At 35.4% G+C, this 16680-nt stretch overlaps 1 protein-coding gene across 4 annotated transcripts in view; it reads left to right on the top strand.

Moving 5' to 3' along the window:
• The window catches only part of ABLIM2 (actin binding LIM protein family member 2), a 310433-nt gene that overhangs the window by 219606 nt on the left and 74147 nt on the right, over positions 1-16680 (top strand). For 2 of the 4 annotated variants that reach the window (XM_051965980.1, XM_051965981.1), the window contains exons 9-11: positions 3814-3870; positions 6459-6536; positions 9553-9699. In XM_051965980.1, coding sequence (XP_051821940.1) covers positions 3814-3870; positions 6459-6536; positions 9553-9699 — 282 coding nt within the window. Of the gene's footprint in view, positions 1-3813; positions 3871-6458; positions 6537-9552; positions 9700-14543; positions 14577-16680 lie in introns of all 4 variants that reach the window. The other 2 variants (XM_051965979.1, XM_051965982.1) reach the window with 2 other exon arrangements.

Below are 16680 nucleotides of genomic sequence, written 5' to 3'. Positions count from 1 at the left end.
GTACAGTGGATAAAGGTCTAAACTTCAAATCCAGAAAATCTAAAGTTCACTTAACTCAGAGCCCCTAAACAAATCTTTTTAATATTCTATTACATAAAAATTGTTGATTTCCCCCCAACCTTATTGTGAAATATTTCTCTTGCTAACCTATCCTTACCCAAAACCACATAACCAATTTTATGCTATCTTTCCCCTTCTTCCTCTCTTTCTTCTTATTTGTCACCCCATCCTCCAAAAGCAGCATATTTATCAAAATTGAAAAGGAATTTATTACAAGATAACTTCAAGTATAATACTCTTTGTAACTAGCATTATATAGATTCTTGAGGTTTCAAAAGTGCCTTACATATGGATCTCTCATTTGTGAAATGGTTTTTGTTATTCTAAGGGATGGCAATAAAGTTTGGTTAATTTCAACAACATTCAAAACATTAGTTAATACTAAGATAGATTGATTATCAAAGGTTATGTTGAATTGGTGTGACTGTTTCAGCCCCACTGCTGAGTAATGACTTAAGAAAGGATCAGCAGGGAGTAGGAATGGTTTCCTTAACCCCTTTTGAAATAAATAAACATGATATTCATAAACATAGTAATACTACTCTTCTTTTTACTAGCACCATCAAGAGAAAAGTAATTTGAGATATTACCTAGCCTAGTTTTGCACTTTTTGCAACTACCACAGGCCACTTTTAGATATCTTTTCACCTTTAAATCTGTTTCAGATATCTCCTGGATAAGTGGGATAATCAAGCAGTGTTTTATAAATCATAAATACAATAGAAAACTGTGCTGTTATTGTTAATGGAAATAATAGTGGCTAGCATTTATATAACTCTTTAAGGACTACAAAGAACTTTACTAATATAATTATCCTCATAAAACTCTAGGAGTTGGTTGATATTATGATCCCTTTATGTTGAGAAAACTGAGGTAGAGATAAAGAGATTTGTCCAGTTGAGTCATATTACATTATCAAATTTGAAAAGGAATTTATTACAAGGTAACTTCAAGTATAATACTCTTTGTAGCTAGCATTATATAGACTCTTGAGGTTTCAAAAGTGCCTTACATATGGATCTCTCATTTGTGAAACGGTTTTTGTTATTATAATGGATGGCAATAAAGTTTGGTTAATTTCAACAACATTCAACAGCATTAGTTAATACTAAGATAGATTGATTTTACAATTGAGTAAACTGAGGCAGAAAGAGGTGAAGAGATTGTCTAAGATCACACAGTTAATAAGAATCTAAGACTGGATTTGAATTCAGGGCTTCCCATTTCCAAGTAAAATATTCTATCCCATTGCCTCAATTAGCTCTCTTGTTATTGCCATTATTCATTATAATCCAATTTTATTTGGATACAAATGTTGGGAGAGGCCTTTAGTACTTTTTACTGGATCTTAAACCTGAATCAATTTTTTTTAATTCCTCAAATTCCTCACAAAGGCTGAGAGGTAGAGATAAGGGCTAGAAATGGGTCTGGTGGAAAGTATAGTTGTGAATCTTGCCCAGAAGTCGTTGATATCTAGTAGTTCTCAGAGCCTGTGATCCAGAACCTGATGGAATGAAGTTATTCTTTGTCATGAAATCTAAAAGTTCAGTAGCAATAGAAGTCAGCCAAATAAGAAAATTTGTTCCCTGGAAAAGTAATATGAAATCGTGAAAAATCAGGGTAATCCTGTGTCTGAATTCTGCTTCAAAAACTTACTAGGTGTAAGACCATGGTCAAAGCATTCAATTCAATCTTTCTGAGCTTCAGGTTGCTCCCCTGTAAAATAGAGATGATAATACATGTATTACCTAACTCAATGGACAATTGTGAGGAATAGGTGATATAATTTCAATAAACTTCAAAAGTTCCATACATATTCCCTGGCTAGGAATTATTCCAGCAAAACATTTAGATTCAAAAGTATGCCTCTATACCTAGAGGATGTAGTTAATAAAAATAAGAGCAGGATTTAAAGAAGGAATAGGTTAGTCTGTTTATTTTTAAAAGTGATCAGCACCATGGCTAGGGACAATATCAGACTGTGAGCACTTAAACTATGTGAAAGCATAAGAGCCCAGTGCTATTGCTATAGATAAGGAAGTAAAGAGGCTCATAGCAGTTCATGGTAGATTTAATGGACTAGCTGCTTATCTGTGCCTGTAAGCATTTTTCAATTATATTGTAAGCCTTTAGAATTTGACTAACAGTTAGGAAGATGTCATTTGATAATTACAATATTATCTGGACTAGTTAAGCAGACAAAATATTCAAAGTGTTTAGCTACTCTGCCCTTGTTTGTCTGTGTGAACAACTATAGAGAGTGCTTCCTGACTTTTGATGTATCCTGGACAGGAACACATGCATTTGGATGATGACAACTTTATGTAGTAGTTGGTACTGAAAATGCAATTTCAATGTTTCAGATTCATCAACCCATATTTGGGCCAAAGAAAGGTTGAGTTCTCACTCTGATGATATATTGATCACCTGAGTACCCATCTTTTTATTGTCATTGCCCATTGATCTAATAAAGTTGTAGTGTCTTATGCAAAAATCTGCCTTGTAATGTTTTCAGCTTCAATAACTAAAACAAAGGGGAGGGAGAGAAAAGAAAGGAGATTAAGGAGAGGGAAAGAGAGGAAGAGAGAGGAGGAAAGGGGACAAAAGGAAAAGGGAGGGAAATAAAGAGAAGAGGAAGAAAGGAGATTGCAGAGGAATGGAGAAAAGAGAAGAGATAAAGGAGAGGGTGTATCTGAATTTGTTAAGGCATGATACATTACTTTTCTTTTAACATTTGGTTTAAATCACAAGGTTATCACATACAATGAACTTACATATTTGTAAATTTTTTAAAATTCTGCCATTATGTACATAATTTTTACTCATGTGTCCATCAGGAAAGACCAGTTGAGGAAAAAGTTTGTTACAAATATGATGTTTGTAAAGAGACATTCAACATTGTCCTGGGAAAATTACAATAGTTATTTATATGTCTGTGAAACAATAATGATTACAAAGAATTTTCTTGACAATAACTTGTAAGACAAGTAGTACAATTATTTATTTTCTATTTCACAAATTAATAAATTAAAATATGGAAGGTTTAAATTATTTTCTCAAGTTCATATAGCTTGAAAGTGTCAGAACCCAGATATATCAATCTAATTCTTATTCTAAGTCCAACATTCTTTCTATGAGAAACAGTAAATTATGGAGGTTGTAGAAAGATAAGAGGTTAACAACTGGATGTTTTCACTGTGTTTTTTGCCTTTGGATTTTTCTGTGTATTAATACACAAGTTGTTTCCTGAGAATGTTTCTGGGTTTGTTTTTTTTTTCTCTGAAATGAACTTATTGTGAAAAGAAAATGGTATCTTGAATTGAGTATTGGACCTGGTATCAGAACTGGTTTGAAAACCTGATTCTGATATTTCCAAGCTATATGACCATGGGTGAATCATTTTACGTCTTTTAAAATTTTATCTCTTTAAAATAATGGTTATTATCATACTATGCTTCCTCAGAGAAATGCTATGAGGAAAGAGCTTGGCAAATCTAAAGTTTGCCTAAAGTAGAATTAGGAAACATTTTTCAGATAGCATTGTTGTCACTACTAGAAATTCATGAACTCCTCAAACATACATGGATCAGTTCCCATCCCGGCTTGAGGGATACTAGGTACAATTAGTGTCCTCTTCAATGAGACATTTCCACCATAGCGACAATATGAATTCATCTTGTAAAAGTCGCAGAAGTATCACTACACCGCTCTTAAATGTAATGTCATTTCCTTCTACTCTTTTTTCCTTTATAGATGCAGAGCCAAATTTGCAATCAGGTTTACCCCATCACCACCCAAAATGCCTTAAAGGTTTGTGTATGAAGCTTTCTGTGTTGTGGCATAAGCTTCAGGTGTCAGTTTGGCAATGTTGTGACCTCAGCTCAGTACATGTTGTTCAATATATTGAAGGAATGGCTTCAATTCACAGACACAATCAGCGCTTTGTTATTTGCATAATGGATCATACATTCATGTGGGTATCTATTCCATGCCATGCAACTTCTGAATGCCTTCTAGCAGACCCAAGATCATAACCTTGTCATGTATTAAGGAAATATGGATGACAGGGAACTGGGCTATGGCTGTATCTCAGCTGAATAGCATTTTAGCAGGTGGAAGCTCTTCTCTGAGGGATCGGAACCACTGAGTATTCTCATTGATGACAAATCAGATTATTCTCATTTTTCTATTACCTGTACCAGCAGATATAGATGATTGAGAGTCAACTATATTCATCACACATTTCTATGACACTTTATGGTTTAAAAATATATTATTAGCAACAATGCAGTGAGGCAGGCAAGTACAAGTATTATCACCCCTTTATAAATGAGAAAATTAAGTCTCAGAGAGATTAGATGATATCTTTATGATGACCTAGACTGCAAGTTCCAAGTGTCTGTGTCAGGACACAAATCAAGATCTTTTGACTTAAATTCTAGTGCTTTCCTGCCCCAATTGCACCCTAATCTTCTAGTTTGGGGGGAGGCTATATTGTATGTGGCAGTAGGAGGGGAATACCCTATTATTTATAAAGAAAGAGATTCATTTGAGGTTGCCATGTTAGGAAATTTAAACTGTAATTGATCATATCTCAGTTCACCCTGATCTGTATTGTTGTTAGCTTTCTACCATAATAATAATATTTGAAACAGCTACCTGTGAGGCAAGGAACAAACATTATTATCTCAATTTTATAGATAATGAACATGCAGAGAAGTGAATGCCCAGTCATTTGGGGAAGTGTCAGAGTTAGTATTTGAAATCAGACTTCTGGACATTTCCCTCTGGGCTCTTTAATGATAGAACATTGCTTCTGTATAAACAAAAAATTAGCTGAGGCAGTTAGTTGTTTGACTAGAGGCCAAGAGCTGTGTGGCATTCATTATCCCTAGAAGGTTGGGGATAATTTTATGGAACCACATTTCTTCCAGGATCTGTCTTGGGCTCCCTAAGCCTCACCCTACTTTTTATAGCAATAGATGCGAGTGTTCATGTGGCTATTTGTCTATAAGCTCTTTGTTGGTAGAGATAATGTCATTGCAATGCCCTGTCAACCCACTATTAAGTGTTAAATAGGTGCCAAACAATGTGTTAGATGCTAAGGACAGCTTTCCATGGATAGGCTGACCATCAATCAGAAATAGAAAAGAATCACTTAATTTAAGGGAGTCCTCATGATTCTGAACCTCTATCAAAATGAGACTTGACAAGATTGATGATACTTGATAGAATATTATTCATGGATATAAGTGAAGTAACACATTAGTAAGCCTGGATAAGCAGTCCTTGGTATTTGTTTCTTGTCTGTTCTCCCTTAGAAAGCATCTTATATGAAACATTCAGACAAATGGCCTCTTTAGTGAAATCAGAGAATATAGAATGTCAGGCCTGGAGAAAGCTTTAGACTGTACCTCATACAACATTACAGTTAACAGAATTCTAATATTTCTAGGATTTGTTTTAATCTTATGAATTTTAGAAGACTACAAACTAAAAATAAATTAGCTAAAGAAACGAAACTAATGTGTTTTTCAACTATATCAGTAGAAGTCTAGAATAGGGAAAGCAACAGTCCAGGTGTTCCATGTCCTGATCAGAGCATATCTGAAATATTGAGTCCAGTTCTTGAGGATCTATTTAAAGTAATACATTGAAAAATCAGAGTGTAGCCAATGGAGGATGATCAAGATAGTGAAGCTTCTCTAAACCATGTCCTAAAAAGATAGATTGGAGAGATTGAAGTTGTTTATCTTGGAGAAGAAAGACATTTAGGGAATAAGATTGATGATTTCAAATAATGGAAAGATTAACACATAGAAAAGGAATTATCATGTGAGATTTCTTTTTCTTCAGAGAAGAAAACAAGAACCAGTAGGTAAAAAAAAATGAAAATATTGAAAATATTTTCTAATAATTAGAACTATCCCAAAATAAAATGAGCTGCAACAAGAGATATTGATTTCTTCATTGATGCATATATTTAGGCACAGCTTATTTTTCAGCATATAATTCAGATAGAAAGTTCAACTATATGATTTCTGTGGTTCCTTCAAATCATGTAAGATTTGCTTATTCCAATAAGATAGAATGTTAGAGAATAAAAAACAATGAGATAGAAGAGACCTTATTGTCATTTACTCCAACATCCCATTTTTTAATTAAGAAATTCCCAAGGAAAAATAACTTTCTTAAAATAATATATCTAGTCATTTGTTTCTATTTCTACACATAGTAAAAACTTAGTTAATGTGATCAGATTTTTGACCAGCCGGCACAGGAGAGCCAGTAATTCTGTTTGCTTTCTCTAGGAACTACACAGATTTTTTTTCCCTAACCTGTTCTTCCATTTGGAATGATTTGTCTTCAGTTTTCTTCTATTTCTTTTTCTTCTCTAGGAAACAAGAACTTCCTCAGAGAGCATAATTTCTGTGCCTGCCTCAAATACATCAGGATCTCCAAGTCGCGTGATTTATGTGAGTATCAGATGACAAACAGAAGAAAAGGGTTATAGGGGATTATAGGTTGAGAAAGTATAAAGAAAAATCAGATCCTCTCAGCTTATAGTTGGTGAGTAAAATTGATTATTTCTCATTTGTTGCTTCAAAAAAGATCCACCTCCCCCAAAAATTAAAAGAGAAAAACAATCATTAAAAAGGCATGTGAAATATGATTTTTATGGTAGAAAAGGCACTAAAATGAGGATAGGAAAACTGTGTTCTAGTCCAAGAAGTGATTGGTCATATGACTTTGCACAAATGATTTAATCTGTCTGAGTCAGTTTTGTATTTGTAAAATGGAAGAAGGAGTATATTACATGACCTCTCAACTCCACGACTTTACATTTTAAATTTACTATGAATCCTAATAGGTTATTTTCTATGGGCTAAGCCAGCATCTAGATCTAATCTTCTGATATAAGGTCCTTTTAAACTCTGTCATTCTGTGTTCAAAGTTCCCTCCAACGGCTGGCATTCTATGTTTTAGAGTTGCTTCCATCTCTAATACTTTACACTTCTATGATTCTCCATCACATGAAGACACTGAGGACTTAGTTTGAATCTAAATGACGCCAAATTTCTGGTTAGTTCAATGGCAAAAATCCATGAAAATAGTTAGTTGATAGGCTGATTTTGTTTTCACTGTTTATCTAATTTGAGATGATCTTTGCCTTATAGTCTATTAGTTACCTGGTCAAAACTTCTAAGAAAATGTTTACTTATATATGTTCAAATAGTGATATAGAAGAATGGATGATACAAAATGGAAATGCTTAGCCTTTCAGCCAGGGAGGGGACCTTCTGTGGTCTTGAACTACCTCTCTGCAGCTGAAAATTTTCTGAGTCTACACTAAATATGTGAAAGCCAGAAGGGATCTTAAGATATCAGAGCTGGAAAAATCAAAGGAACACAGAACAAAGACTCAATAAGGGTTGGAAGAAATCTTACAACATGAAGTGCCAGTGTTCAGACTAACCTAGAACATAGGACATAAAATATTAGTGTGAGAAATATCCTTCAGAAGCCTGTTAACTTCCCACAAGCACTTGAGGGATAATCTCTTTCAAAAGTTTTCTAGCAAATGGTCATCACATTTTGCTTAAATACCTCTAATGAGGAAGAATCCACTATTGTATATTTTCTTAAATATTAGAAGGAAGGGTATGAGGGGAGGGGAGAGGAAGTCTATCCAAATGGCCTTCATCTTTATTAGTATGACTCAGGTAGTTGCCTTGGCAACCAAGTGAATACTACATTAAATGGAAATAAATTTGAAAGTCACCCAATGAAGGACAAATGCTAAAGAGTACATGATATTCATCTTATTATCCAAATGTTCAGGACATGTAGTTTCTGAATATTAAAAAGAAAAGGCAAGTATTCTACCTCTCTTGAGGTGTCATCCTCCATCCTCTCAAAGCTTGTTTCTTTATATAATGGAAATACGAAATTCATATATAAAGTACTAGCTTTGAGTTGGAAACCTTGGATTCAAATTCCAACTCTTCTCCTCAGGAACTGTGTGTATCCTTGGGCATATGCTTCACTTATTTCCTTCATTTCCTTTACGTAAAACAAGAGAGTTGGATTCCATCTCAAGTGATTAAACTATGATGTTTTTACCTGAATCACCTCAGCAGGCTTTCATGTATACTTAACAATGTCCCCCACATGAGAGTTTTTTCCTTTTTTAAACCACAAATACAGATAATATTAGCATTATTATTATTTTTGCTCTTATTGCCATAGAGATTTGTTAGTCTTCTCTTTACTCCACCCCACAAAAAAGTTTGTTTGGGAAAATACGTAGTTCACTTTAAGGACTTTTTCCCTTGAAATATTCGATGAGTGGCTGACAATCTCTATGAAAAGAATACCAGGTGATGAAATGGAAATAAGTTTAGAGGAATTGCATGTGTTTAACCTATATTATATTGCATGTTTGGGGGAGGAGGGAAAAATATATAAAACACAAGATTTTGCAAAGGTTAATGTTGATGTTTAGCTTATATTGGATTACTTGCTATCTAGGGGCAAGTGGAAGGAAAGAAGAAGGGAGGGAGGGAGAAAAACATGGAACACAAGGTTTTGCAAGGTTGAATGCTGAAAACTATCTTTGCATGTATTTGGAAAAAATAAAATACTATTTAAAAAGAAAAGAAAAGAAAAGACTGCCAGGTAGCAGACTCCACTGTAATATAGTTGAAAATGGGGAGAAGAAAAAGGAAGAAAATGCTTGATTAATAGTTATCATTTTCCCCACCTGCTTTGGATATAACTAAGCACTGGGGAATATACAAGTAGGAAATATGAACCTCAAGGAAGCAAGACATCCACATGAAGCAGTTAAGCTATAAAAGAACATAGTATTAAAATGTCAAAATAAAAGATACAGGTAAGAAGTACTTTAAAAATTCAGAGAAGAGAGCTGTTGTAGATTCAAGTTTTTAATAATATAAGGCCATTGAGCTGAAGGACTTTTAAGTTCACTTTTATCTCTAAAGAAGAGGGTTCTTAATGAAATGGCAGGAGTATGGCATTTAAAGTCAGAAATCCTGGGTTCTAATTCTTGACGTGTTGCTTAATATGTGCATTACCTTTTGCAAATCACTTCACCAATCTGGGCTTCAGTTTCATGCTCTGTAGGTTGGACCAAAGTGACCTTCAGATCTTTGATCAATTCTCAACTCATTGAAATGCTTTTAATATTGGTGCAGTGATTCTTGCCATGCCCATTTTTGCAGATGATAAAGAAAATCAGAGAAGTGATTTGCTCAGGAGCTCATAGATAACCAGTTGCTGGAATAGTACTCAAGCCCAGCTCTTTTGACTGGAGTCCAAGTGTGCTTTCCACTGTACTCTTGCTGCTTTACTAACTTGCTACTCTGCATCTGGGTTCTTATTGGTTCTGGGAACTGGCTCATATCTATCTACTTTTGATTTGGCTTTAATCATTCCCCTCTTCTCTTTGGTCTTTCCTCTCTTTCTTAGGCTAAGCTTGGAGATGAGATTCTTGACTACAGGGACTTGGCTGCTCTTCCTAAAAACAAGGCCATCTATAACATCGACCGCCCAGATATGATCTCCTACTCTCCATACATCAGTTACTCCTCAGGTGACAGGCATAGTTATGGAGAGGTACGGAAACTGAACAATGCATGACTTTTAGAAATGTGGCCTTGATTATTGGTGTTATGGAACTTGGTGTTTGGTCTCTGTAAAACTAACAGTTTGATCTATAAGCTGGAATCTTCACCCTTCTTTAATAATCATTTCATAGCAAGCTGCCTTCACGTGTTGAGTGCTCCATAAACTTGGAAAGCTTTTGCTACCAAATTTGCTACGATAAAATTTTGAGTGGGTTTTTTTCTGGAAAAGACATTTTAATAAAATGTAACAGGACACAGGAAGCAATGACGGTTTTAAGGAAATGATCAGGAGCTAATTCAAATGCTCTTTTTACTTCTTATACAGGCATATGTTGCATAACAGAATCCCAGCCAATGTAGTTTCATAATAATATGATTACTAGATTATCCAGAGAATGATTAACAAACATTTATTAAATGCTTATTAAATACAATATGCCATATGTTATGCTGGTTTCTAGGGAGAAATACAAAGAAGAGAATAAGCGTTGTTCTCATTGCATTTACATTTGCTCATCCAAGTTCCCTTTATATGACAGAGGCTTACTTTATGTCTATCCAGCCCAGAGCCAGCAATACCAGAAGAATGGTCAACTATACCATGAGTTAGCCTTTGATCCCCAGCATTCTGAACTCTCTTGAGCATCAGACTGTTCACGATCCCATCAATAATAGAGTTTGTTTGTAACTAACCACCTAGCAATGTTGTCTCTTAATGTCATGTTTGAGCAGAACAAATTGACATTTGGCAGGGTCTGCCTGCTTACAGAGTAGTGATTTTCATGATGCATGGAATGTATCATTTTCCTATACACAAATTGTTTTTCATTGTCCCTGTCTTTGTCTCCATTATCTGTTTCCATAAAGCTTTTCTCATTTGAAAATCTGCCATCCCACTGTACTAACGGCACCTAAAACACATTATGTATTTCTTAATATTTCTATGAAATGCCATTTTCTTCTGCTTTCTTTTTAAGGATTACTTGGTGCTATCTTTCTTCACTGAGTTTAAATTGTTATTTTGTATCTTATTTAATAGTCTGAAAATCTGATTTAAATTTTTGGGATATCTGGACTATGAAAGGTGCTTTTTTCACTCATTCACAAACATGTATTCACATACCACATTATCCAGAAAATATGTTTTGTTTAAGCTTGATGTATGATATGAAATCATAAGAACTTTTACATTTATGTGTGTATGTATGTATATATACATACATACACACATAAATGTATACGAGGCATTTTGATACAATAGATAGCACTGTGCAGTTGAATTAAAAAAAAAAAAACCTGGATTCAAATCCCATCATGTACACTTACTGTAACTAATCACTTATATTCTCTCAGCCTCAGTTTCTTGATCTGTAAAAAGCAGATAATGATAATAACTACCTGATAGGGTTGTTGTAAATATTAAATGAGATCATGTATTCAAAGTGCATTGTAAAATCTCAAGCATTCTATAAATATCATAATAATTATTAATAGTTATAATAGTATTATCATTAAAATTCCAGCTCTATTATTTGCTAGCCATGTAAATAGTTAATTCACTTCTCTGAACTTCAGTTTCTTCATCTATTAAATGATAAATATAATACTGGTAACACATATACCACATAATTGTAAATGATTGGAAGGCCCTTTGTAAATAAAGCACCCTAGAAATATTAGCTATTATTACCATTTCCTCTCTACTCAATCTTCTTTAAGTCCAGAATCTCCAATGAGCCCCAACAAGACTATTGACTGCAGGACAGGAAGCTAGCCCCAATTCCATGATGCTGTTTATAGGCTTCAGGAATGTTTGCTGGTTCTCTGCCTGCTCTAAAATCTATTTTTTGGCCCCCTCTCTCTGCTCTTGCCCTCGTGAACTAAGCTCATCTCTTAACTCAACCTCTATTCTTCTACATATACTAAAACTAGAAATAGTGTCTATGGTGTGTGACTGTCACTTTTATCAGCAGTCATATCAGTGGTATATTAGTAAAGAACAAGAGAATATAGTAAAGGACAAAGATATGTATATATCACTTTTAAGGAGTTAGAGATATCATATATTTATTCAAATATAATACATAGAATAGAATACATAGAAAATCCCTTCTCCCATCCTGAGGAACCTCGTGGAGGTCTGTTTTCTGCTGGATCTAAACTCCAACTTGCCCTTCTTTTCAGGGGCCCTAGTGTCTTTGCTTCCAATCTTACGTTATAGAGAAGTGTTTCTGCCCAGAGACATCTAGATGCCTGAGTAAATAGGGAGCTGGATTTGGAATCAGAAGGACTTGTGTTGAAATCCTATCCCGGATATTTATTATCTGTATGACACCAGCCTTAGTTTCCTAATCCACAAAAAAAAAATAGTAGCATCTATCTCAGGGAGTTGTCCACAAAGATTAAATAAGATAATATAGTGAGCCTCCCACAGGAACCTAACCTTTCATAAATCCAATACTAATAGGCACCAATAATAATGGTGCTGGGCCTGGCTGGTCTAGTCAAGTGGGCAGTTCAAGGATCTTCACATTTCCCATTTGCCCATTCTTGTGAGGGCAGAATAATCCAAGCTCCTGTTTGTTTACAAATTTGTCCCTCATCCTATGGTGCAGAAGCTGAAGGTGGTTAGGTGGATTAAATAGGATACCAAAAAAAGTTGGAAATGAGGAACCAAGAATAAAATACTCCCATCACTACTATATATAAGTAATAACTCTCATTTCTAAAGGACTTTAAGGTTTACAAAGCACTTTACTCACAATAACTTTATGAAATAGGAAGCAAAAGTATCTATTACCCATTTCACAAATGGTGAAACAAACTAAAAATGAGTGCGTATAGAACAGTAGAAAGCATAATAGACTAATTACCAGAAAGTCTAATTTGTTTACAAGCTGTATGACCTTGAACAAATCACTTAATCTCCATTCAGCCTTGTTTTCTTCATTTTTAACATAAGAATGATAATATTTGGCTTCTCCCTCACAGAGTTTAGGAAAGAGGAAAGGAAGAAAATATGAAAACCAGCTATATGCTGGGCATTATTCTAAATAGTTATACTATTTACATATACTATGTCATTTGATCCTTACCTTAATCCTGGGACTTAAAGGTTATTATTATCCCTTTTCTAATTGAGGAAACTGAGGCAGACAGAGTTAAAAGACTTGCCCAGTTAGTAAACTAGGAAGTGTTTGAGGCTATATTTTTACCCGGTTCTTTTTGACTTCCAATTCAGTGTTATAGTCACTGTGCCACCTAGCTGCCTTGTTGCAAGTGATATACTTTATAAGATTTGTAGTATGTTAAATACATATAGTATGTTACATAGACTGTGATTCCTACCTAATATCACATAGCTTATATCTAAGCCAAAACTTGAACCTGGCTCTCCTGACTTAAAGTCCAATGTTCTTTTTACTGTACTGCATGCAGATAGAATTGATGTTCTAGCCATTTGTTAACACTCATGATTTTTTAATTAATCCATTTGGTACAAATACTACTTAAATGCCCTGGACAGCTTTCCCATGTGACATGAATGTCAAAAGTAAAATTTAAATGTTTGTATCTTGACACACTAGTCCCTAGTGGGTAAATATTCCATAACACAAAGAACAACTGGAGACCTGGTTATTTTTAATTGTATTCCCTTTCAAGTGATGTGATAGGTGAAGTACCCCCTTGGAAACAAGCCATAGATAATCCCTGGCTTGAAAGACAAGAGAATTTAGCTGCAGATTCAAAAGATGTATCAAGTGGTTCATGAATCCTGGCAAGAGGCTAATCCTCCTTTTCTTGCAATACTGATGTCATGTGATTTACATTAGATAAGACATAAGCATATGGGATCTCCTTTCTGACTCAGCTCAGAATTCACAGTGTGTATCATTATACAAAAATAGTAGAAAGAGTATTGGATCAGCCTTCAGAAGACTTGTTTTCTAATCCCTGCCCTGCCACTAACTAGTCATGGGACCTTTTATAGATCATTTCTAATCTGTAAAATGAGTATGTTGAATTTAGAGCTTTGCAGCTCTAAAACTCCCCCATCTATTTTTCTATCATCTATGCATGTCTATCTGTCATTATCCATCTATCATCTATCTATCTACCTGTTTACCATCTTTTTACCATCTATTTATCTGTCTGTCATCTATGTATCATCTATGCATCTATCTATCACCTATCTATTATCTATCATCCATCTATCTATCTATCATCTATTATCATCTATCTATCTATTCTGTCACTTATCATCTATCTATCTGTATTCTGAACTCTTTTCCTGCTCTTGGGCAGTAAAACAGTCAGAGGAAGCTGAATTCAATTCCCATCTGATATTAATTAGGTGGCCCTGGGCAAGTTATTTAACTTCCTTGTGCTTTTGTGAGATTTAGCCTATAAGGTCATTGAGCTCCCTCCCTAAAAAAAAAATTCTGATATTCTATTTTTTATGTTCTAAGCTCCTTTCTAGCTTTAAAATGTTATTTCTATAACTTATGGGCTGTCCTGAACATGGAAGAAGAGAGGACAAGGACACTGTCATGGAACACGTACCTTGCTTGGGAAGACACTTTCTTTGGGAATCATTTCATCCTATTTTTTTCAAAGAAAAATTTTGAGAAATTATTTTCTTTCTTTCAGTCTCTCATTCTTTCATTCTTTCCTTTTTTTCCTTTGTCTAGCCAAAGGAACTGGATCCTATAGCTCTAATCTGTATGATTCATGTGTGTTGCTTGTGTTACTAAAATGTCTTTTTCCCCCAACGATGTAACATCCTGCCCGATGTTTTATCACTAATCTGTTACTCTATGTTGCTGTTTGCAGTCACCCCAGTTGCTCTCTCCAACTCCTCCGGAGGTAACCCTCAAAGCTTATGTTGTCTTTACAATGTCTTTCATGGCGCATCAGACCAGCTGCTAAAGATAACCCCTCCAGCTTCCCATTCAGGACTGCAGATCTGTGCTCCTGTGAATGTCGCTTCTTTTCAGTCTCGGACCCTTTGCAGAGTCAGCTAGGGACTGCTATTCAATTAGAGCTATTTTTTTTTAACCCCAGTGTGCTGATACAATCATATGCATGCTTCCATTGCATCTGTCTCAGTCCCAGAAATACAGAATTGGGGCCCAGACTAGGGGGAAATTGTAGTTTGAACTGGTGAAAACTATGGTAGAGAGATGCTATGGATTATCTAGTCTGCTCACAATATCACAAACCTTGTTTAGTGTCTGCCTTCAGTGGTGATGGTGAACTCTTCAGAGGCACCTCTCCAGCTATAGAAGAGAAATGTTGGAGTTTGTGCTTTGTATTATGGGGAATGACTAAGGAGAGATCAGTGTGGCAGCTTATAGTCTAGGTGAAGAGTCAAGGGTTAGAAATACAGAATAAAGAGAGAGCATGTTATAATCAAGCCATAAGCGGTTAGTAAGCACCTATTATGTGCTAATGTTAGAGGTATAAAGACCAAAATGAACTAGTCCTTGCCCTCAAGAAGCTTATATTCTGTAAGAGGAGATGTGTATTTATATAAATATATTCAAAATAAATTCAAGATAGTGGAAGGAGATGCATTAGAGGTGGAAGGAGATCAGTGAAATCCATCTAGGAAGCATTTCAATTGAGCTTGGAAGGAGCTAAGGATTACAAGGGCAAGAAAGGTGGGGAGGGAACACATTCCAGAAGTGTGGGAGAGCCTCTGCAAAGGAATGGAGACAGATAGGAAATGGAATGCTACAAGTGAGGAGCAGCAAGATGCTAGATTATAGATGTGTCAAGGGGCATTATATATAAGTGGCTTGGGATGGTAGGCAAGTTGCAACCACATTGCAAAGGGCTTTAAATACCAATCAGCAATCTATATGCAGTTTTAGACGGAATAGGGAACTGCTGGTATTTGTTGAGGTGGGAAACGATATGAGACTTTATAAATAACATTTTGGCAGAAAAATATGTATATGGGTAAGATTGGAGAGGGCAGAAGCCTGTGGCAAGAAAACCAATCAGAGGTTTTTGATTTATTTGTAAAATACCTATTTTTAAAAGTATTTATAAAATACCTAACTATTCTACATGCAAAATCCTTCTATGAGATGAAGTTGGGGCAGAGGACATAGAGAGGGCACACACCCTACCTTCAAGAATTTCACATTCTATTTGGTATACTTCTATGAAAAGATTCTATTCTATGAGGCTATAGAGAATGAATATCTAATAAATGATACAGAGAGTTAAGTACCAGTGAATTTCAGAAAAAGAAACTACTAAGTTTGTGACGGTCAAGAGTTTCATTGTGAAGGTGAAATTTAAAGTAGTTTTTTAATTATATTTAGAAATTAGGGAAGAGAAGAAGGCACTCCAAGCTTCAACATAAAAAAAGAGGCAGGAAGGTACAGACTATGTTTGAGCCACAGTGAGGGAAGTGATAGGAAATAAGTTGAAAAGGTAAATTGGAATCAGATGACAGAAAGACTTGAATGCCAGAATGTATAAATTGAACTTTCTTCAGTTCTGTTCCAGTAAAGTTGTCCCTCATCCCCCCCCCCCAAGCACTGGGCCTGTGGGTGCAAATTTGATGAACTCTGTGTATTTTTTGTGTGTTATGTACAGCCTGGTCCCTGCACGTGCTTTGCTGTGGAAAGGGTGGCTGGGCCAGGAGAACCTGGTCTATTTACGTGACATTGGTATCATGCCATCTCACGCTGCCTGTTTCTGTCCCACTTCCATCAGCTGCTCAAAACAATTGCCCATCCCAATTTTAAACAGAAATTGTAGCATAGATTCCTAATCATGAGATACATAAATCCCTTGAGCCTCAGCACTGTCTATTTTTATCTCTGAACATCCCTTTGGAGCACATAGAATACACTGGGACCATCACAAAAGGCATTTCTAGTTGGTTGGGCTGAATCTGAAGGGAGGGGAAAATTTTTGCTAAATGTGTCCAGTGTTAAGTTCTTTACCACCC

This window comes from Antechinus flavipes, chromosome 6 (assembly GCF_016432865.1).
Source record: "Antechinus flavipes isolate AdamAnt ecotype Samford, QLD, Australia chromosome 6, AdamAnt_v2, whole genome shotgun sequence".
Taxonomy (NCBI): domain Eukaryota; kingdom Metazoa; phylum Chordata; class Mammalia; order Dasyuromorphia; family Dasyuridae; genus Antechinus; species Antechinus flavipes.
This window is presented reverse-complemented; position numbering and strand designations above follow the sequence as displayed.